Source organism: Nuphar pumila, chromosome 9, assembly GCF_984573655.1.
Source record: "Nuphar pumila chromosome 9, dmNupPumi1.hap1.1, whole genome shotgun sequence".
NCBI lineage: Eukaryota > Viridiplantae > Streptophyta > Magnoliopsida > Nymphaeales > Nymphaeaceae > Nuphar > Nuphar pumila.
The window spans coordinates 125979423-126003283 of NC_143257.1; the positions used below are offsets into that span (position 1 = coordinate 125979423).

The following is a 23861-nucleotide window of genomic DNA, read 5'->3' on the forward strand; positions in this document are numbered from 1 at the left end:
GCTGCTTAGTCTGGCAACCTTGGTAAGTTATAAAGTTTAGGAAAATATCCTGCAGAAACTTGCTACCACTATAAATAGATTCTGATGTGTATGAAAAAATTTAGCAAATTGTCTTTGGCATATGACTTGTCTTTATATCCAAAATATCTCATTGCTTTAGTAAACAATATGCAACCTAAGGGCTAAAGTTCTACAGGAAATGCTGCGTCCTATCCCTGTTGCTCTAGCGTCTTGCACTCGTTTCTTTGAAGCCATGTCTGCAATGAGGGACTCATTTGCCACACTTCAGAGACTACGTGTGGGACAATCATGCCTGGCTACACCAGCCAATGCTTCTCAAGGCCAAGCTGATTCCAACTGTCTGACACCACTTCAGTGGAATGCTGCTGGTTTTACAGTGGAGGAACCAAACTCTGATGATGTGGTGATACGAAGCCGAAGAAGGCAAGATGGTGCAGTTGAAGGCAATGGGGAAGAACATGAGATGAGGGATCAATGTCAGGTTGATCCCATGAAGCAGAGGAGGTTGTCTTGGCCGTGCTCACCAAAACCTGGTGTATGATTTGGTGGCTGATTTCTGTCAGACGCCACTGTTGTTTTCCTTTGATACAGTGATTGGGGAGATTCAGATGATTGAATTGGTTTCTTTATTCTTGCAACATCCAATGTCTAGAAGCATAGCTCACTTTGTATTCACACCGCAGTCACATCAGACGGTTTGTGGTCATCGCTTGAATTTCATGAGTTATCAGCGCTTGTTCACAAGATCCATTTTTCGGCAATTTATTTTTGTATATGATGGTTCAAATCAGGTTGATACCTGAATTTGAATTCAATGTTCTTTTTTTTTGTGTATTGCAATTCATCCATAATGGTAGGATGTTGTGTTGGAAAATAGTTCACTCAGTGGGTAAGACAACTTAGCTTGAACTAGGTGCGCTTGGATGTTATATTCATTAATCTTTGAAGTAATAGTTGTCTCACTTATGATCTTGGTGTAATGGGTATTTATGTAACTACGCTTTCAGGATATAATTGAGATCTCACAAAGATAGGATTATGCCTTGTATTGAATGAAATTGAGTACCTTGACAAGCCTCTATGACCTTAGGTTCATATTAGGTCAATAGTAAAGGGCGGGTATTTATGTAACTACGCTTTCAGGATATAATTGAGATCTCACAAAGATAGGATTATGCCTTGTATTGAATGAAATTGAGTACCTTGACAAGCCTCTATGACCTTAGGTTCATATTAGGTCAATAGTAAAGGGCGGTTATAGAACCGTTTGACCATTTATCTCCCCCGGCAGGTTCTGGTTAAGGTTTAAAACGGTTCATACATGAATTAAGACAAAATCAATGTTTATAAAGGGGTTAATCAAGGGTTGGTCTTAGACTTGAGGATCAAAATCACCCTAAGTGCTCAAAAGAATGGTTAAAGACCATACCAAACGGGATCAAACTTAAACTTAAACCCAATCTCAAAGTCTAAATCCAAATTCAAGGTTCATGATCAAAGATTCTTAGTTTAAAGTTTACGGTTCAAATTGATAATACCCCCAATGAGCCTTACCCATCGAGGCCCCAGCCCAGTATATAAAGGGAATTCAAGGAGCCTAAATGGCCATTAATAATGGACTTGGGATGGCCTAAACAATAAGAAAAATTCAAAAGTAGGTCTTAGTCAACAGGATATTATAAGGCTTTAGCGAAGTCAAATCTATTCAAAACTAGGGTCGTGGTCAACAGGAAAGGGTCGCTATAGGACTGTTTGACCATTTATCTTCTCATGCAAAGATGTTGGCATGTTCTGACGGTTCATGCATGAATTAAGACTGAATCAACGTTCATAAAGGGGTTAATCAAGGGTCGGTGGTAGACTTGAGGATCAAAATCATCTCAAGTGCTAAAAAGAATGGTCAAAAACCAAACCAAATCAGATTTAAACTTAAACCCAAACTCAAAGTCCAAATCAAAATTCAAAGCTCAAGATCCAAAATTCAAAATTCAAGGTACAAATTGATATAGTCTTAATGGGCCATGCCAGGCAACATCCCCACTATATAAAGCCAAGTGGAGCTCTAACACTCTTCAACGTGAGACTAAACTTGGAAGAATAAATGACACTAAATTAAGTAAATGTAAGATAACAGGAAACCTAAATAATTTTGAGCTAAAACCCCAACACCATGCCATTCATTACATGGATGAACAATATCCGAGCCAAAGACACCAAATATGTGATCCATTCCCTCCAGAACCTTGTTTATGTCACTGCAGAGTACATCTCTCTCTCTCTCTCTCATAAGATACGACTGTTAAATGCCCTATTATGCTTCGTCAAATGAATCTTTGGAACATAATTACTCCATCAAGTAGAAGACCAACCACTTGTTTTGGCTACGGTGATATTTGTTTGGATATAAAATGCCTTAGTCATCTAACAATTAAGTGGCACTACAAAATTACCAAAGTACCCTAGCTAATTTTAATTAGATCGGCATCAATTCACTTGTTTTATTGGTGCCCAGATGGCATTAAAATCATGAATTATGGGCAACTTGATGCTTCTATGTGCTACTTCATTTAGTACTCTTGTGGTTCAAAACAACAATAGGAAATCATTGTTGGCTTTGTGAGAGATTTACGAGCATGTTCCAGCGGGCAACCATTGTTAAGGATCAACCATGGAAAGCCTCTCAAAATCTCCCAACATAAAGAAGGAAAACGTCTTCCCATAGGCCACCATGTAACCTGAGGACTCCTCATTTGCTTCACAGGAAAACCGCCTACTTTCGTGTGAAAGCTGATCGTTTTGCTGCAGTGGATTAAACAATAGGAAAGCATTTGCTTCACACTTTTGTAGGGAGCAAGCCGTTCCCTACGAAATTGGCTCCATACCTCCCCTTTAGGGGAAGGCGTTTCCCATGGGGACGGTGATCTTTCTAGGGGCATGCCTTTTGCTTGAAACAAACGGCCCCAATTTGGTGACATCGTGTTGCACTTGGTGCACCTTGAGGGCTTAATGGAAGCCATCCAATCGCCTAACAGATAGGCTGACGGTTAGCTTTGGCTGATCGGTTTCATAGTTTTACTTGGCAGCGAGGGCTAAAATTTTTGAGTCCTCACTATTCCTGCAACCCTGTGAATTAGAATTTTGGAAAATTTTCAAATATAATCAGCCATTTCCTCTTGAATATGTTGTCCGTGGGTTGACAACTATGAGGTCAAATAGGTTAGGCAAGGCTAAGCATGGCCAACCTTCCAGGCATGTTTGGAAAATGATGGCCAGCATATAGGTCAGACAGGTAGGCAAGGTCTGGATGCATGTTTTCCTCGATGATTCACTATTATCAGAACATGTACTGTATCACGATCCATATGCCTTTTCTCTGCCACATGCCAGGAACCAGATTGGTACTGGTGACACGGAGGATTTCCAGTTGTCTGCTTTAACAGTTGAGCTATCCTGATCATTCTATATACATTTACACCACAACCTGCAGTTTTTTTTTTTAATATAAGCAAATTCCAGTCCCATGACAACTATTACTATTGCTAAATCATATCAATCAGATAAGAGGGGAAAAAAGATGTAAGAATGGTAATCACTTGGCAAGATGACGAGGGCTACCAACCAAAACCAACATTCTACAATGATACACTAGGCCAAGTAGGCCAAAAAGATTCAACACACAGCAATCAGCTTACAGTCCCAAAGAGGAAATAAAGCTAGTGATACAGAAGTTTAGTTGATTAGAAAGACCTCGGATTACTGATTTCCACTTGGGTAATGACTGGAGGAAGTTTTTGTTTTGCTCTTAATGTTCTTGCTTGTGATTAAACAATCATTCTTCAGGTTGGCACTGCCATAAGTAGTTTGATGCTTCAAACTGCACAGGATTACCACAAATTCAGTTGCTGCACCATGTGTCACTGAATCAATTTAAGGGAAACATGTTGAACTGAGATGCTTTGCAACCGTCCAAAGGGGGTGACAATCATCTGCAGATTGTGCTCAAAGCACTCAACTGGAAACCAGGGTTCAGTTGATCCAGAAGACCCTGCCTACTGATTTCCACTGGGGAAATTATTGCAGGAAGCTTCTGCTCTGCTCTTATTATTCTTGTGACAGGAAACCGCTCTTCAGGTTGGCGTTGCCACATGTAGTTTGATTCTTCAAGCCACCCAGGATTAACCACAAACTTCTTTTGCTGCACTGCCCAGCAAGACTTTTCAGTTCCTAGATCTACTGTGATTACGAGTGTTACAGGTGTCCGCTGGACATTTTGCTGGAAACACTCGACTGAACACTATTTTACAACCCTTTAGGACTTCCTGACGAATTGCTTTCAATACCTGTTGCTCAAACCATATTGCAACACAATCAGTTGATCAGCACTTCTTTTTTGAACTTGTACTGTGAACTGCTATGCTTTGAATTTACCTTTCTAACATCACTGTTAGTGTAGTCAGGACCAAGATTCGGAAACAGAAGGCTGATAAAAAACAATACTTAAAAAGAGAATGTAGGGAACTGAAAAACATATGATATGTCGACTAACAGGAACAAAAAACATCTCATGTACACGTTTGAGAACATTGAGGATCGTGGCAAGAGCCCCCTTTGATTCATTTTCATCCCTCATTAACTCTGCCAATGACCTGCCATTGAAACCATACCGTGGACGGCTTGAAGCAAAGAAATGGTATCTTTCCATCAATATCAGGTTTTCTTTATGCCAGACCTGATCACATTGCACAAGAAGCAACCAATGCACATATAAATATCCCAAAGAAATAATTTTAATCTAGGAGAAGAAAAATGGCTTCCAGTGCTAGTAAAACTATCATAGTGGATCCAGGCCAAGGCTAATGACAGACCTTCCAACACTAGTAGCCATAACCTTCCAACTACTTTATTATTGCTCTTGATATGCAATCCTGGCAATGATGACACAAGGTCATTTTTTTTAATCATGATTTGTGTTTTAGATTTTCCTCAAAATGTGCTATTGATAACAAATTCGCTTGCACAAGTCTTTTGCATGATTTGTTGATTCAGTCATACAGACAAATTCAGTAAACAAAAAGCAAACAAACCAACAATCTTGAGGATATTCACAGATTCAAATTTGAGAAAGCTCTAGACATAGACACACTAACCATCTCTGTGTCATCAAGAATCACTACGGCAGATTCAACTCCCAAGACCACACCCAGTCCCTTTTGATGCTTTTGGGTACAATCAGCTTGTGAAATAACTTTTGAAATGAAGTATACACCTTTGGGATCAAGCAGGTTAGCCATTTCCAAGGCATATGCACGTTCAGCCATTATGTAGACATCCATCTCAAACATAGTGCTTGCTTCTTTCAAGAATGCATGCACTTATGGTCTTAACTTTGTCAACATGTGCATCCTGTCTAATTTAAATAGCATACCTCTATCACCTGTGCAATAATGAAATCTCAGATTGCAATCCAATAGACAAAGCATAGAAAGGCAAAGGGAACCACCAAAAACATAACAGTAAACGTCAACTCCATGTATTAAGCAAAGCAAGAAAGAGGGGGTGGGGGTGCAGAGAAGCAAGCATAGCAAGAATATTTCAATTTTAACAAAGCGTGAGCATGGTATTTGACAATGAAAAACAAAGTATTTGCACAACTCAACCTGAATGCATGGAAATTAGTTAGCAGAATTATGAAAACTATGCAAAGAAAAAAACAAGGATATTTAAGTTACTAGAATTATGAAATTTTCTAAAGTGAAGCCCTTGACAACATCATATTGAAACTAGTATGACAAACACTTAAGCAACTCGTGTGGACATGTTAAAATATGTTTTTGAGCAAAAAATATGTTAATATATATTTTGCATGAATACTACTCAAACATTTCAAAACATTCAATATGCAAAAGGAAATCTTGACTTGATAACATTTAAATATTTCATAATAAAGCAACAAAAGAAGAAGTACTACAACTTTAAAAACTAAATTCTAGAAGGTGATGAAAACATTTCATAATTCTCAAAAAAAATTTCAAGCACAATATTTTTTGAAGTTAAAACATTTTCTTCTGTTTGAATAAAAGAACAAAATTAGAACAAACACTTTTCAGATAAAGACATTTTAAAAAACTTTTACGAATCAAAATTATTTTAAGCACCAACATTTTCGAAAAATATTTGTGACTCTTTCATTAACGATGCCTTTGAAAAATATCTTTCATTTTTTACAGAAGAAAACACATTTTTGAAAAAATATCTAAAGAGAAGCCACTGATGGTTTGAAACTAGTATAGAAATCCCTATTACGTTCCTATATAATTCACTCTATGAAATATGTTTTGAAAAAGGAAAGCTAGAGTGGTCATTACAAAGTGCATTTTCTTTACAAATTTTTTTATTCTAAGACTCATAATATATAGACCTTTAAATAGGACACTGCAATTTCAAATAAAATAAAATAGAAAAAGCACTTTTAGAATGAAACACTGACATCTCCTACCGAACAACGCGGAGCCCCTCTTCTGCGAGCAGAGGGTGCAGGGAGGGGGGGTGGGTGGGGTCCTGCCTGCCGAACAAAAGGAAAACGAGGAGGGGCTCGGCCCCTCCTCGTTTCCCCTGTTGTTCGGTGGGGCAGGATTGGCCTGTCAGCCGAGCCCCCTCCTTCCCCCACTCCTACTTCTTACCCCTGCGATAAAAGGGAAACGAGGAGGGGCTGAGCCCCTCCTCTATGAATCGGAGGCACAGGGAGGGGCCGAGCTCCTCTTCTGCGAGCAGAGGGTACGGGGGGGGGGGAGGGGCCTGCCTGACATAAGCGGAACGAGTAGGGGCCAAGCTCCTCCTCTATGAATAGGAGGCACAGAGAGGGGCTGAGCCCCTCTTCTGCGAGCAGAGGGTGCAAGGGAGGCTGCGAGCAGAGGGAGGGTCGATCGACATACCTGTTGAGTGTTGACGGAGGGGGAGACGGTGGCTGCCTGTGCGTACCGTCGCCGGAGTCTGGATCGCCGGTGTGGGTGTAGGAGAAAGCTGCAGGGGCTGAGGGGGAGAGGCAAAATCGAGAGGGTAAGCCCCTCCCCTTGTCGATAAACCCCTTTTAGGGTTCGTCTGCAAACGAAATTTGGATTTGGGTCGTGTCCGGACCCGACCCGACCCAGATCCAAAATGTAATTTAAAAATCGAAATGGACATTTTTGGACTCGGTCAAAGTTGACCGAGTCCAAAATGTGGACGGACTCGGCCTCGACTCGTTGACCGAGTCCGACTCGGTGTTGACCGAGTCCGACTCGGTGTTGACCGAGTCTGACTCGGCGTTGACCGAGTCCGGGCCGAGTCCGAAGCCGCACCCATGTCGAGGCGTGTCGACTCGGGTGCGGCACCTCCTTAGCCGAGTCCGTGTGACATAGGTGTAAATAAGTTATACAACAACAACAACTACGCCTTCATCCCAAAACAATTGGGGTCAGCGATATGAACCAAAAAAGAAATTCATTTTGGGTCTTCCACATGAATCCTTTTCCTCCAATCATTTCTATCCAACGCCATGTCCTCGGTGAGGTTCAAAGCATTCATATCCTTTCCTATCATCTCCATCCAAGTCTTCCTAGGCCTACCCCGACCTCTTTTAACTAATATATTTTCCCATTTCTCCAACCTTCTAACTGGAGCATCATTAGGCCTTCGCCGAATATGTCCAAACCACCGTAAACGATTCTCTCGCATCTTATTTTCAATGGGTGCAACACCTACCTTCTTACGTATCTCTTCGTTCCGAATCTTATCTTTTATTGTATTTCCACACATCCATCTAAGCATCCGCATCTCAGCTACACTCATTTTTTGAATATGATGTCTCTTGGCAGCCCAACATTCCGTACCATATAGTAAAGCGGGTCTAATAGTCGTCCTATAAAACTTTCCCTTCAACCGCAATGGCATTCTACGATCGCACAACACTCCAGTAGCACTTTTCCATTTCATCCACCCAACCTTTATCCTATGATTTACATCTCCATCAATTTCTCCATACTTTTGAATGATGGATCCCAAATATTTGAAATAGTCATTCACCGGTATATCTTGCTCACCAAGCTTCACTACACTCCCATCACTACTTCGTTGCTTACTAAACCGACATTCCATATATTCAGTCTTACTCTTACTCAACTTAAAACCTCTAGCTTCCAATGTCTGTCTCCATAATTCTAACTTAGCATTAACCCCAGCTCTAGACTCATCAATCAAAACAATATCATCAGCAAACAACATACACCACGGTACATTTTCTTGAATTGATCTCGTAAGCTCATCCATCACTATCGCAAATAGGAAAGGGCTTAAAGCAGATCCTTGATGTAACCCAACCGTTATCGGAAAATTGGTTGTCACCCCTCCACAAGTGCGGACATTGGTTACTACTCCTTCATACATATCTTTAATTATACTAATGTACTTGAGAGAAACACCTTTCTTCATCATTGTCCACCAGAGAACGTCCCTAGGTACTCTATCGTATGCCTTCTCTAAATCAATAAAAACCATATGCAAATCTTTGTTCCTCTCTCTATATCTTTCAATAAGTTGTCTAAGAAGATGTATAGCTTCCATAGTTGATCTTTCAGGCATAAAACCAAATTGATTCTCCGATATCATGACAACCTTCCTCAACCTAGACTCAATCACCCTCTCCCAAAGTTTCATAGTATGACTCATGAGTTTTATACCACGATAGTTTGTGCAATCTTGTATATCACCCTTATTCTTATATAAAGGCACCAAAGTACTCTTCCTCCACTCATTAGGCATCTTATTTGTTCGCCAAATCAAGTTAAAAAGATTTGTCAACCATTCTAAACCTTTCTCTCTCAAGCATTTCCAAGCCTCGATAGGTATACCATCTGGGCCAACTGCCCTTCTTGATTTCATTTTCTTCAAAGCCTCTGCAATTTCTTTCTTTTGAATCTTGCGCATGAAGTCACGATTTATCTCATGAAAAGGAATGGAGAAGTCTCCAAGATCTTGAGCATGACTATCATTAAATAGCTTATCAAAATAATCTTTCCATCTCTCCTTAATCTCCTCATCTTTGACTAAAACCCTTTGCGTTTCATCTTTGATACATCTAACCATACCCAAATCCTTCGATTTCCTAACTCTCATCTTTGCAAGCCTATAAATATCCTTCTCGCCTTCTTTGGTATCCAACTTGTCATAAACCTCCTTATATACCTTAGCCCTCGCGTTTCGAACAACTTTTTTAGCTTCCTTCTTTGCTATCATATACTTCTCCAAATTCTCATTATCACGACTCTTAGATTTCTATAACACTCTCTTTTAACCTTAATAGCTAATTTGACATCCTCGTTCCACCATGATGTATCCTTACCTAGTGGTGCACCGCCTTTAAACTCACCCAATACCTCCTTAGCTACTTTTCTCATACCACCCGCTATCTTATTCCACATTGATTCTGAATCCTCCTCGAGACACCAATCAACTTCCTTAACTACCTGCTCTACAAACATTCCTTGTTTAGCTCCTTTCAGTGCCCACCACTTAATTCTAGGATCTATCCTATGTCTATCCCTTTTGCGGCATTGTCTAATTCTAAGATCTAAAATTAAGACTCTATGTTGTGTAGCTACACTTTCTCCTGGTATAACCTTACAATCGATGCAACAACCCCTATCTCTCTTTCTAAGTAGGAAAAAATCTATCTGACTCGTATTAACCCCACTTTTAAATGTTACTAGGTGAGACTCCCTCTTCCTAAACCAAGTGTTTGCTAAGATCATATCATAGGACACACAAAAATCTAAAATCCTTTCTCCACTTTCATTTCTTTCTCCTATACCATAGCCTCCATGGATATTCTCAAATCCATCCCTACTAATGCCTACATGTCCATTAAGGTCACCGCCGATGAAAAGCTTTTCTCCATAAGATGTCTCTTGTACTACTCCATCTAAATCTTCCCAAAATTGATGCTTAATGGAATCATCTAAACCTACTTGAGGTGCATAAACACTAATAATATTAATAATATTCGTACCTAATACTAATTTAATAAGTAAAATTCTTGTGTTCGAATAAAAGAACAAAATTAGAACAAAAACTTTTCAGATAAAAAGACATTTTTAAAAACTTTTAGTACTCAAAATTATTTTAAGTACCAACATTTTAAAAAAATATTTGTGACACTTTCATTAATGATGCCTTCATAAAATATCTTTCATTTTTTACAGAAAAAACCACTTTTTTTGAAGATCTCTAAAGAGAAGCCACTGAAACCACTGGTTTGAAACAAGTATATAAATCACTCTATGACATATAGTTTGAAAAAGGAAAGCCAGAGTGGTTATCACAAAGTGCTTTTTAATTTTTCAAACTAAGACTCATAATATATAGAACTTCAAATAGGACATTGCAATTTCAAATAAAATAAAATGAAAAATGCACTTTTAGAACTAAACACTTATTCGAAAATCTATTTAGAACTAAAAATTATTTCAAGTACCAACATTTTAGAAAAATGTACACCACCTTATGATCAGTGAAAAAAGCCTATCGTGGAAAAAAACTTTTAGATAAGCCTTTTATTTAAGTATTTCACCCAACCAAAAGAGTTTCAATTTTTTTCTTTTCAATGAATCTTTTGATTGAAAAGAAAAAGTTGCTTTGTTTGAATTTTTTCTAAGATTAATTTGAGACTCACATATGAAACAATGATTTAAGCAAATGTGTGTAAATAATTTATACGAATACAACAAAAACAATTCAAAACTCAATTTTGGTTTAAGATACAAAATGCAAAAGAAAATCATGACAAAAGAATATTTAAATATTTTAGAATAACGCAACTATAGAAGAACTACAACTTTGAAAACTCAATTATGGTAGGTGTTTAAGATATTTCATACATGTTAAAGAAAACTTTAAAAGCTCAATATTATTTTGCAATTAAAACATTTTCTTATAATCGAATTAAAGACTAAAATCCGAACAAACACTTTTGATACAAAAACACATATTCTTTAAAACTTTTAGAAATCAAAATTATTTTAAGTACCAACATTTAAAAAAATATTTGTGACACTTTCGTTTAAGAAAAGGAATTGCTTTACCAAACTTTTTTTCACGACGCTTTCAAAAAAATATTATTGATTTTTTACATAAAATGCCACTTTCTTTAAAATTCTCTAATGTAAAACCCTTGAAAACATTGGTTTGAAACTAGTATAACAAACACTTTAGCAACTACGTGTGGACGTGTTAAAATATGTTTTTGAGCAAAAAATATATTAATGCATATTTTGCATGAACACAACTCGAACATTTTGAAACTTTCAAATTTGCTTCATTATGCAAAAGGAAATCATGACTTTGATAATATTTAAATATTTAATAATAATGCAACAAAAGAAGAAGAATTACAACAACTTTAAAAACTCAAAGGCATTTTGAAAAACTTTTAGGATTCAAAAATTTTAAGTACCAACATTTTAGAAAAATATTTATGACTCTTTCAATAGTGTTGCCTTCGTAAAATATCTTTCAATTTTTACAAAAAAAAACACTTTTTTTGAAAATCTCTAAAAAGAAGCCACTGAAACCAATGATTTGAAACTAGTATATAAATCACTCTATGACATACATTTCGAAAAAAAAAGCCATAGTGGTCATTACAAAGTATATTTTTTTTACATTTTTTTTCAAAATAAGACTCATAATATATTGAACTTTACATTTTTTTCAAAATAAGACTCATAATATATTGAACTTCAAACCAGAGTTGTCAGTCGAGGAAGCGATATGGGAAGCGGGAAGCGAGGCACTTCTAAAATTTTAGGAAGCGGCAAGCGCGGGACGACTTAGGAGCGAATCAGGAAGCGTCTCGGAAGCGATCTAAGAAGCGACCTAAGAAGCGAAGAAGAAAGCGACATAGGATTCGAGTGAGAAGCGAAAGGGAAGCGAAAATATAATTATAATACTATATATTTTTATTTTATCAAAAAATAAGATTTATGTCATCATTAACAAAATAAAACATGTATCTAAGACAATAAATAATATAAGTTGTAATTATCTAACAAATGCATCATATTGCAACTGTCAAGCATTTAAAAAATCATACGTCAAGAGAAGATCATAATTCGCATTCTTGTTGCAACCATTTAACAAATGCATGGAAGCACTAAATAATGCATTAAAAAAACAATTAAATTTGATCAAAAAGTATACCTTTTTCAACAAAAGAATCAAATGACTTGTTATTTGATGTTGTGATTGTTGTAAATCTTGTCATCTCTGCAACATAGAAAAAAAGAAATCAATAAATTCAAAGATTACATAGAGATATGGTTAAATTTTTAATCTATAAATTTCTAAACTGTAAATTATAAGCTACAAAGTTTTAAACTCTAAAATTAAAATTAACATAATCTGCTACTTCAACTATGGAAGCTATACATCTTCTTAGACAACTTATTGAAAGATATAGAAAGAGGAACAAAGATTTGCATATGGTTTTTATTGATTTAGAGAAGGCATACGATAGAGTACCTAGGGACGTTCTCTGGTGGACAATGATGAAGAAAGGTGTTTCTCTCAAGTACATTAGTATAATTAAAGATATGTATGAAGGAGTAGTAACCAATGTCCGCACTTGTGGAGGGGTGACAACCAATTTTCCGATAACGGTTGGGTTACATCAAGGATCTGCTTTAAGCCCTTTCCTATTTGCGATAGTGATGGATGAGCTTACGAGATCAATCCAAGAAAATGTACCGTGGTGTATGTTGTTTGCTGATGATATTGTTTTGATTGATGAGTCTAGAACTGGGGTTAATGCTAAGTTAGAATTATGGAGACAGACATTGGAAGCTAGAGGTTTTAAGTTGAGTAAGAGTAAGACTGAATATATGGAATGTCGGTTTAGTAAGCAACGAAGTAGTGATGGGAGTGTAGTGAAGCTTGGTGAGCAAGATATACCGGTGAATGATTATTTCAAATATTTGGGATCCATCATTCAAAAGTATGGAGAAATTGATGGAGATGTAAATCATAGGATAAAGGTTGGGTGGATGAAATGGAAAAGTGCTACTGGAGTGCTGTGCGATCGTAGAATGCCATTGCGGTTGAAGGGAAAGTTTTATAGGACGACTATTAGACCCGCTTTACTATATGGTACGGAATGTTGGGCTGCCAAGAGACATCATATTCAAAAAATGAGTGTAGCTGAGATGCGGATGCTTAGATGGATGTGTGGAAATACAATAAAAGATAAGATTCGGAACGAAGAGATACGTAAGAAGGTAGGTGTTGCACCAATTGAAAATAAGATGCGAGAGAATCGTTTACGGTGGTTTGGACATATTCGGCGAAGGCCTAATGATGCTCCAGTTAGAAGGTTGGAGAAATGGGAAAATATATTAGTTAAAAGAGGTCGGGGTAGGCCTAGGAAGACTTGGATGGAGATGATAGGAAAGGATATGAATGCTTTGAACCTCACCGAGGACATGGCGTTGGATAGAAATGATTGGAGGAAAAGGATTCATGTGGAAGACCCAAAATGAATTTCTTTTTTGGTTCATATCGCTGACCCCAATTGTTTTGGGATGAAGGCGTAGTTGTTGTTGTTGTTGTTGTGCTACTTCACTTCATCATGCAAGATTCAAAATAAAAGTACATATCAAACCAACAAAATATTACAAAACCATGACAAAAAAGTAACATAAAAGTTTTTAAGTTGGATTACTCCAACTACATCATCAAAAAAATAATTAATAATTCAAGGGTTCATTAATCTATCATCTTTCTCTTCCCCTTCAAGTTAGCAATAGATCGCGAACTTTCTACATCATCACGTGTGTCTTGTCCTCCACGACCATGTCTTCTGCTCCTTCCTTCATTAACTGTAATGAATACTTTAAAAAATTAAAATGTTCAAAATGTTAGAATACAACATTGCATATGCGTATGGATCTGGATCTAGATCTAGATCCATATTATATGTACACATGTTAAATAGGTTTTCAGTAATGGCATTATTGTAATATGTATATGTTTCTAATTTATAATGCTTAGGGTTTTGGTGGTCGAGCATTGAAGTGCCGCCCCAGCCTTTCGTGAATTGCTCTCTCTCTCTCTCTCCCTCATATCTCCTGTGAACAATTCTGATATGGTATCAGAGCTCGTGGTGAAGGTTCTTCAAAGCCCAGCGTGAACAGCAACCCAGCGTAAGTTCCAGCGTGAGAAGCGTGAACAGCAACCCAGCGTAACAAAATTTCTGACAGATCGTGGTGAAGGTTCTTCAAAGCCCAGCGTGAACAGCAACCCAACGTAAGTTCCAGCGTGAGAAGCGTGAACATCAACCCAGCAACCCAGCGTAACAGAAGTTCTGACAGATCGTGGTGAATGTTCTTCATCCTGAATCAACAGATCGTGGTGACATCTTCTCTTTTCTTCTGAATCTGAAATTTCATCTTCTGAAATTTGATACCTTTTTCCCTTCTCCTTTCAGCGTGCTCATCGTTCATTGGTATTTGTTTACCTTCTTCTTCATTCAACGATTGTTTTTCAGACTTGTGTTTGCAAATTTTTTTTTTTTAACACCAACGACTGGTTTTTCAGACCTGTGTTGGTTCAATCTTCTCCTAAACACCAACGATTGTTTTATTGTTGTTTTAAGTGTTCTTTGTGCGCCATTTTTGGTAGTACAGGTATATGCCTTATTCAAAGTTTACTGATTGATTAAGTGTTCTCAAAATCTGTTTTATTTTCTTCCCATTCATCTTGTTTGCTTATTCATGGTTTCACTGCTATGGACTTCTCTTCGTCATCCGGTCCCTCTGCCAATTTCTTGAGTCCGCTTGTTACAGAAAAACTTACTCATTCTAATTTTTTAACCTGGAAGAGGCAAATCCTTCCTTTTATACGGAGTCAGGATCTTGATGAACATTTGGATGGTTTAGTTCCATACCACCACGGCTCATTTTGCAGGAAACCAAGGATGAGAAGGGTGACACAATTACCATTTCCATTAAGAATCCAGAGTATACAGCTTGGAGGAAGGGGGATCAGTCTTTGGTTGCTTATATTACGTCAACACTCTCTCAAGAAGTGTTGGTTACTCTTTCAGATGATTGCACTGCGGCGGATCTGTGGAGTAAGCTGTCTCAGATATACTCTCAGATATCAGAAGCCCGAGTTATGTTCTTAAAAAATGAATTTTAAAGTTTAAAGAAAGGCTCCATGACAGTCATGGAATACATAGGCCGCTTGAAGAGTATTACTGATCAATTGACTGTTGTTAGAAGTGCTATTGCAGATAAAGATAAAGTTCAACAACTTCTCAATGGATTGGGTCCTGATTTTGACATGTTTACCACAGCTTTATCCTGCCTTCCTCACTTGCCCACTTTTGACGACCTACAAGCGAAACTTCTCCAGCATGAGATGATTATGAACCAAAGGGCAGAAGGAAATGAATCATCTCGTCCTCATTCAGTTTTGGCCATGGACACTTCTGTAGGTTTTGGACGAGGGAATGGAGGGCATCAAGGAGGCCGAGGGCGCGGACGTTTCGGGCAGGGAGGACGTGGTATCTTGCCTACACCTAATATTTCAGGGGCCTTTAATACAGGGAATCAGAGGAGAGTGCCCACTTGTTTCTTATGTAACAAAAGAGGACATGTGAAAGCTGATTGTTGGTTCAATCTACAGAATAGAGGAAAAATAAACAAAATTGAGAACAAATCAGTTACTGTTGTGGACACAAAAGTGTCATCCACAGATGTGCAACAACTTTTGTTATCAGCATTGTCACAGATGTCGATCAAGCAAAATGAACAAGGCGAATGGTATGTTGATTCAGGTGCCGCCACACATGTTACAGGTAATGCGGATAAGTTATCTCACTTATTGCCTTATTTTGAAAAAGGTAGTATAGTTACGGGAGATGGAACTTATCACTCCATTAGTCATACTGGCAATGCACATATCCCTATGTCAAAGTCCTCACTTCACTTGTCCAATGTTCTTCTTACTCCTAATATTAAAAAGAACATTGTTTCTGTAGCTAAACTTGTTGACGATATGAATTCTTCCGTCGAATTTACTCCCTCTTCTGTTTATGTTAAGGATCTACGAACGAAGGAGACGTTCGCTAAGGGGGAGCGACAAGGAAACATGTACGTCTTCAAGGAGATTCCTTCAGTGTCTTCACCCTCAGTACCAGTCCTCCAGTTGAAGTCGTCCAAGCGTTCTTCAGTGTCTTCGCCTTCAGAGTCTTTGTTTTTTCCTTCATTGAAAGTTTTTAATTCATCTCATTGTAATAAGCCAGATATTTGGCATAGTCGTTTGGGACATTGTAGTCGAGGTTTCGTTGAAAATCTTGTATCCGATGGTCTCCTTCCAGCATCTAGTTTATGTTCATCTTCTGATAATAATAATAAATGTTCTTCATGCGAACTCTGCAAAAGCCATGTCCTTCCTTTTCATATTATCAATAAAAGAGCTTCAAAGCCATTTGAGATTATTTGTTCCGATGTTTGGGGACCTGCACCTATTCCTTCTCTTTCTGGTAGTCGCTACTATGTTGTCTTTATTGATTCCTATTCCCGTTATACTTGGATATATTTCTTAAAACACAAGTATGAAGTTTTTCAAATATTTCGGGAGTTCCATTCGATGGTCAAAACAAAATTTGCTTGTGATATTGTGCATTTACAATGTGATGGTGGAGGAGAGTATTCATCGAACGAGTTTATTGCCTTTCTTCGGGATAAAAGAATAAGTCGACAGGTTTCTTGTCCTCATACTCCTCAACAAAATGGGGTTGCAGAGAGGAAACACAGGCATATTGTCGAGAGCGCGATGAGCATGTTACATGATAGCAATGTGGCCGTTAGTCTCTGGACAGAAGTTTTTCACACATCTGTTCATATCATAAATCGTCTTCCTATGACACTTTTGGATCAGAAATCTCCCTATTATACTTTATTTGGGCAACATCCCTCTTACGATGAGCTGCGTGTTTTTGGTTGTGTATGTTATGTACATATTGATTCATCTCTGCGAAATAAGTTTCAGGATAAGGCTGTCAAGTGCAGATTTGTTGGGTATGCAGATGAATACAAAGGTTATCGATGCTATGACCCTACTACAAAACGCATTAGGACCTCCAGAAATGTCGTTTTTGACGAACAAAATTTTCAGGTCAATGACTCTGCAGTGTTGCCACCTCGAGAATTAGAAGTATATGATCCATGGATGAGCGCAGACCTCTTTGCTAATACAGGAGAAACATGTCAGACAAATTGCTCTTCTTTTGGCTTGAGTAGGGAATTGAATGACTCACAAATGCATGTTGAATTATCTCCAGTTGAGCCACCCCCAGTAGAACGTTTCTCTGGACAAATATACACTAGACGGAGCAAAAATACAGAGCCGAGGAATGTGGAGGAAAGCATCGCCAATGAATCGGTTCAAAGGCCGTCACGCATTAAGCATCCTATTCAACGATGGGTGAGTTATGAGACCTTCTCTCTTGATTTCCAGTTGTTTATGTCTCAGCTCACAAAACAGGATGAACCCACTTGTTTTAATCAAGCTCTTCAATCCCGTCATTGGACTGAAGCTATGAATGAAGAAATGGAAGCTCTTCATGAATGCCAGACTTGGGAAATAGTCCCTCGGCCAGAAGGAAAGAATGTAGTTGGCTCAAAATGGGTTTATAAAATAAAATATAAGCCTGAAAGAAGTATTGACAGATATAAGGCGCGACTTGTTGCTCGAGGATTCACACAACAATATGGTGAAGACTACGACGAAACTTTTAGTCCTGTAGTCAAAATGGGTACTATTCGTATTATCATATCCCTAGCAGTCGATCAAGGTTGGAGCCTTAGCCAGATGGATGTTAAAAATGCATTTTTGCATGGAACTTTAAAGGAAGAAGTATATATGGAGCAACCACCTGGTTATGCTGAGAAGGATCCTATTGCCTGGGTGTGCAAACTAAGGAAATCTCTATATGGGTTGAAACAAGCGTCCCGTTCCTGGTTTGAAAGTTTTTCTATGCAGATTCAGAGTTATGGTTTTAGAAGATGCTCTCTGGATCACTCTCTCTTTCTTTACCAAAAGGCGGACATTGTTATACTTCTTCTTATATATGTTGATGACATTGTGATCACTGGGAGCTCAGATAGTCATGTGCAAGACGTGAAACAGTTTTTAATGAAAACTTTCAAGATGAAAGATTTAGGGGAGTTGCGGTACTTTCTTGGTGTGGAAGTTGACAGACAACAAGACACATTGACACTCATGCAACAAAAATACACTCTTGATCTTCTGAAAAGAGCCGGGATGACAAATTACAAACCAGTCAACACTCCTGGTGTATTACATCAAAGGCTGAGCTCTGAAGATGGTCATCTTTGTGTCAACCCTACAACGTATAGAAGTCTCGTGGGGATGTTACAGTACTTGACCTTTACCAGACCTGATATAGTTTATGCTGTCAATCAGGTATCCCAGTTTATGCATGCTCCAACGGAGGGTCATATGGAAGCTGTGAAGCGCATTCTACGCTATTTAAAAGGAACTGTAGGAGACGGACTTGTTTATCGCAAGAACGATAATCTGCATAGAGGACATACACTCATCACTTATACAGACGCAGATTGGGCAGGGGATCCAAATGAGAGACGATCTGTCTCTGGATACTGTGTTTATATTGGGCACAATTTAGTGTCCTGGAGAAGCAAAAAACAAAAGGCAGTGGCACGATCGAGTACAGAGGCTGAATACAGATCGATGGCTGCAGGCACGGCAGAAGCCACATGGATTAGACACTTATTGAGTGATCTTGGGGAGACATTATTCGATCATTTCTTTTATGTGACAATCAAAGCGCAATAAACATTGCATGTAATCCTATCCAGCATAGCCGAACGAAGCACATTGAGATTGATCAACATTTCATACGGCAGAAAGTCGAGATGAAGGAGATAGAACTACGTCATGTTCAAACAGAAGATCAAGTGGCAGACCTATTTACCAAGGGATTAACAGGACGTCAATTTTGGCTATTGAAGAGCAAGTTGTGCATGCTCCAAAATCACGTACAACTTGAGGGAGGGTGTTAGAATACAGCATTGCATATGCGTATGGATCTGGATCTAGATCCAGATCCATATTATATGTACACATGTTAAATAGGTTTTCAGTAATGGCATTATTGTAATATGTATATGTTTCTAATTTATAATGCTTAGGGTTTTGGTGGTCGAGCATTGAAGTGCCGCCCCAGCCTTTCGTGAATTGCTCTCTCTCTCTCTCTCCCTCTTATCTCCTGTGAACAATTCTGATACAAAAATCATAATTTAAAATATAAAAAATACAATATCAACATACCTTGCCTAAGTCTCCTGCTAAAGAAACGATCAATCCAACCATGAGGAATTGATGGTCGCTCTTGTATATCTGCAATTCTATTAGCTTTGTTGGATTGATTTGTATCCTCTTCAACTTCATTTGTACGTATGATTATTGGAGGTAATGGAGCTCGTGTTTGTGCATCTTTGGGTTTGGATTTGAAAATAATGCTTGATTGTTGTGGACTATCATCCAAATCTCTCCAACGCATGTCCTCCAATATCAACGTATTTTCTTCTACAATAGGAAGTTCTGGATTGATATCCCATTTTTGACTAGAACCTTCTTTGTAGCGATTGTTGCACCTTTTTATAACAAGAATATAAAATATGAATGGTAATAAATAATCAATGATAGAAAAAAATGCTAAAACAAAAGTACAACATAATTTAATCATACCTGTCAATCAATCGAAGATTGGAATGAATATACACTAAGGTATCAACACGATCTTCATTGAGCCTATTTCTTTTAACATTGTGAATATAACTATAGGTGCTCCACACTCTTTCTGCAGAAGATGTGCTAATAGGTTGAGATAAAACCTTAATGGCTAAATGCTCTCAACTTAGGTGTATGACCACCATAAAAACGTCACCAATTAAGCACCAACATTGTAGGATTCAGTGCATCTATTCTTGTTGCATTTTGGCTAAATCTTTCACTTATTGATGCAAAAGCCATAAGTTGCGACCTATAAAGTGTAGATAGCTCTTCATTTCCAACAGATATCACTTCAAGCGCGAGCATTGCACCGTCTAAGATATCATTATTCTTTTCTGCAAAAAAAAAGTTTAATAACTATAACAAGAAAATGCAAATAAAATAATAAAATAATTAAATCGTTACACTTTATTAAATAGATAGAATAAAATTTTTACCAGGAGAAACTCGTTTGACCCCTCCTACTGCTGGGATCTTGAGATACTCCGACTCATAATATCTTGAGATACTCCGACTCATAATAACTTGCAATTTGTTGCATTGTCTGTAATCACTTGCACTACATTAGAAGGCCCCACAAGTCTAAATCCCGTCTTCAAAAAGTTTGCTTGCATATAAAAACATAGAGCCAAAACAGTTTGAGGCAAGTATATTTATCAAGTGTTTCTTGATATTTGTCCAACCATCTTAGACAATTGAAACTCCAAACTTCTCAAACTTTTCTCGAAATTCATTTAACTCTCCGTGAACACACTCTTTCTCACTGTCAAGCAATGTTGTTCGTGCTTTTTCATATGATGGGGGTTTATATCCTGACACTTTACTAACTGCAGATATCATCTCTTCCCAATATGGTGATCGAAACACATTGAAAGGTATGCCATTTGCACACAAAAATCTGATAATTTTGTGATCAACATCATCTCTTTCTACCTTTTTAAAGGTATCACGAATATCGACTGTTTTTCGGCTTCCACTAAATGATGTAGTCATACTAATAGGCTTCTTCGGATTATCAATTCTTGATCTCCTCAACTCAAATGCACTTGATGAAACCTCCACTCTGCGAACTTGCCTCTTAATTTTTTTTGCCAATTCTGCATTTTTTGCAACTATAGGGCAAAAGGCAATCCCAACACTTTGTCCCTTTAAAGATCCCATGAGATGTGCAAAAACTCGAGTATATGACCCATGATAAATATTTTTGCAGTGTCTGCACATAAAAACCTGGGTTCCACCTTGTTTTCCTTGCCCACTCTTCTTTTGTTTCAATACATGACGCCATAACACTGTTGTTTTATGCATGCTAGGTGGTTCATCATCTTGGTCATCTTCAGAATAGTAGTCATATTCTTCTTCATCTTCCTCATCAAAACAATTTTCATTTCTGTCAAACTCATATGGACAATCAGAAGACCTCTTGGTCTTGCCCTTTCTTGCATTGTCCTTCACAACACCACTAGACGATTCATGCTCCAAATTGTACAAAGAATCATCATCGTCATCATAATTATCGTGATCATAGCTTGTGATGGTCATTAATGAAGCAAAGAACATTCAAATATACCTGCATCATAAAAGTATAAGATTCATTTTAGAACACTTTAAAAAAACTATTATTAACAACAAAAGATGGAGAGTGGAATGCGAAAACAAAAGGAAAAAAAAGACACAAAGTGAACCATGAACGCCCCTTGCAATCGAATTCCCGTAAAATACCGTGGGGTTTACTAAACAACTTCAGTGTCAACGCACATAAACTAATCATGCTCATTTCTTAAAATAATCCAGACAATATGTATCACACACAGCTTCGCAGTCACAATCTAAATTTCAGAACTATGAAACCAATCAGATTTCCTTTTTCTAATAGCATTAACACCCGTAATTAATACAGAGGAGAGCATCAAGCCATAAAAATCAAGTTTAATCAAACTAAATCTCAAACAAACAAGACAGTTGAAACTTGAAACACCACATATTTAATTTAACCCAGGAAATCACAAATAGGTAGAAGCTTGATAATAGGCAGACTAGTTCTATTTATTCTTATCAGAATATGCCCATCAAATCAAATTTAATGAATCAGTACATGAATCAGCCAAGAGTCCAAGACTCAATGCATATAGCAAAATTTGTGAATCAGCCAATTTTTTTTGACATAAAATAAAAAATGGCTACAATTATTAATAAAAATCTATTTCATATGGACAAATCGAACTATTTGCTGCAGTCAGGGCTGGGTAGGACTGGGCTGGGCTACAAAAATGGATAAAAATCTATTTCATATGGAATCAGGGCTGGGCTAAGACTGGGCTTTTAAAAAAAAAAATAAATAACTGGTTTCGGGAGGCTACCGTAACAGTTATTTTTTTTTAAAGCCCAGTCCTAGCCGGCTAGCCCAGCCCTGATTCCATATGAAATAGATTTTTATCCATTTTTGTAGCCCAACCCAGTCCTACCCAGCCCTGACTGCAGCAAATAGTTCGATTTGTCCATATGAAATAGATTTTTATTAATAATTGTAGCCATTTTTTATTTTATGTCAAAAAAAAAATCGGGGACGCTGCCCCCGAACCAGTGTTGTGAGAGGCGTATGCCTCAGTACCTGAGGCGTATGCCTCAGAGGCGAAGCGCAGGCTCAACGCCTCGCTTCGCCTCATCGCATTTACAACCTTGCTTGAGAGTCTCAAGCAAGGTCGTAAATGCGATGAGGCGAAGCGAGGCGTTGAGCCTGCACTTCGCCTCTAAGGCGTACGCCTCTCACAACACTGCTTGAGAGTCTCACGTTGTGAGAGGCGTACGCCTCAGTACCTCAGGCGTACGCCTCAGAGGCGAAGCGCAGGCACAACGCCTCGCTTCGCCTCATCACATTTAACAACCTTGCCCCGAACCCCCGACTCTCACAAAAATTTTTTTTTTGCTACACCCTGGTTTGCCCTCCCCCCCCATATGAATCCTAGCTACGCCACTGCACTGAATCGATGAGGCGAAGCGAGCTTGTAAATGCTATGAGGCGAAGCGAGGCGTTGAGCCTGCACTTCGGCTATCGTAACAGTTATTTATTTTTTTCTTTTAAAAGCCCAGTCCTAGTCGGCTAGGCCAGCCCTGATTCCATATGAAATAGATTTTTATCCATTTTTGTAGCCCAGCCCAGTCCTACCCAGCCCTGACTGCAGCAAATAGTTCGATTTGTCCATATGAAATAGATTTTTATTAATAATTGTAGCCATTTTTTTATTTTATGTCAAAAAAAAATCGGGGACGCTGCCCCTGAACCAGTGTTGCGAGAGGCGTACGCCTCAGAGGCGAAGCGCAGGCTCAACGCCTTGCTTCGCTTCATCGCAGTTACAAGCTCGCTTCGCCTCATCGATTCAGTGCAGTGGCGTAGCTAGGATTCATATGGGGGGGAGGGCAAACATGGGTGTAGCAAAAAAAAATTGTGTGAGAGTCGGGGGTTCGGGGCAAGGTTGTTAAATGCGATGAGGCGAAGCGAGGCGTTGAGCCTGCACTTCGCCTCTGAGGGTAAAACTGGCATTTCGTAAACGTGTCCCCCTTCAAAGGGGGACGCGATTCCCTTTAAAGGGGGACGCATTTTCCTTTAAAGGGAAACACGTCCCTTTTTAAAGAGGGACGCGTCCCCCTTTAAAGGGGGATGCGCATCTTTCTTTTTCCGTGTGCTTCAGTGTGCGTTTCGCGCTTCCGAAGCGCGTCTCGGGGAAGCGTGCTTCCCCTTATGCATATACGTTTCCGGTAACTCTGCTTCAAACAGGGCATTGCAATTTCAAATCAAATAAAATAGAAAAAGCACTTTGAATGAAACACTTATTCGAAAATCTATTTAGAACTAAAAATTATTTAAGTACCAACATTTTCGAAAAATGCGCACCACCTTAAGATTGGTGAAAACAGCCTATTGTGGCAAAAAAAGCCTTTTATTTAAGTATTTCACCCCACTAAAAGAGTTT

The 23861-nt window shown here is 38.4% G+C and overlaps 1 protein-coding gene, 1 long non-coding RNA gene and 1 pseudogene across 4 annotated transcripts in view; 1 reads left to right on the forward strand and 2 right to left on the reverse strand.

Annotated features, from left to right (window-relative positions):
* The window catches only part of LOC149829324 (AUGMIN subunit 2-like), a 37810-nt gene extending 36915 nt beyond the window's left edge, over positions 1 to 895 (forward strand). For both annotated transcript variants that reach the window (XM_090018040.1, XM_090018041.1), the window contains exon 7: positions 197 to 895. In XM_090018040.1, coding sequence (XP_089874166.1) covers positions 197 to 562 — 366 coding nt within the window. In that variant the 3' untranslated portion in view covers positions 563 to 895. The remainder of the gene's footprint in view (positions 1 to 196) is intronic.
* Positions 896 to 3634: 2739 nt separating this feature from the next.
* Positions 3635 to 4501, reverse strand: LOC149829326 (uncharacterized). The gene is made up of 2 exons (XR_016434225.1): positions 4450 to 4501; positions 3635 to 4361 (listed from the first exon to the last, which is right to left on the reverse strand). It is a non-coding gene; the product is annotated as an uncharacterized LOC149829326 (long non-coding RNA).
* Positions 4502 to 4518: 17 nt separating this feature from the next.
* On the reverse strand, positions 4519 to 23263 carry LOC149829327 (RNA polymerase II C-terminal domain phosphatase-like 4; annotated as a pseudogene). Its single transcript, XR_016434181.1, has 4 exons — positions 23173 to 23263; positions 5169 to 5455; positions 4574 to 4750; positions 4519 to 4539 (listed from the first exon to the last, which is right to left on the reverse strand). The product of XR_016434181.1 is annotated as an RNA polymerase II C-terminal domain phosphatase-like 4 (transcript).
* Between the last annotated feature and the right edge of the window lie 598 nt (positions 23264 to 23861).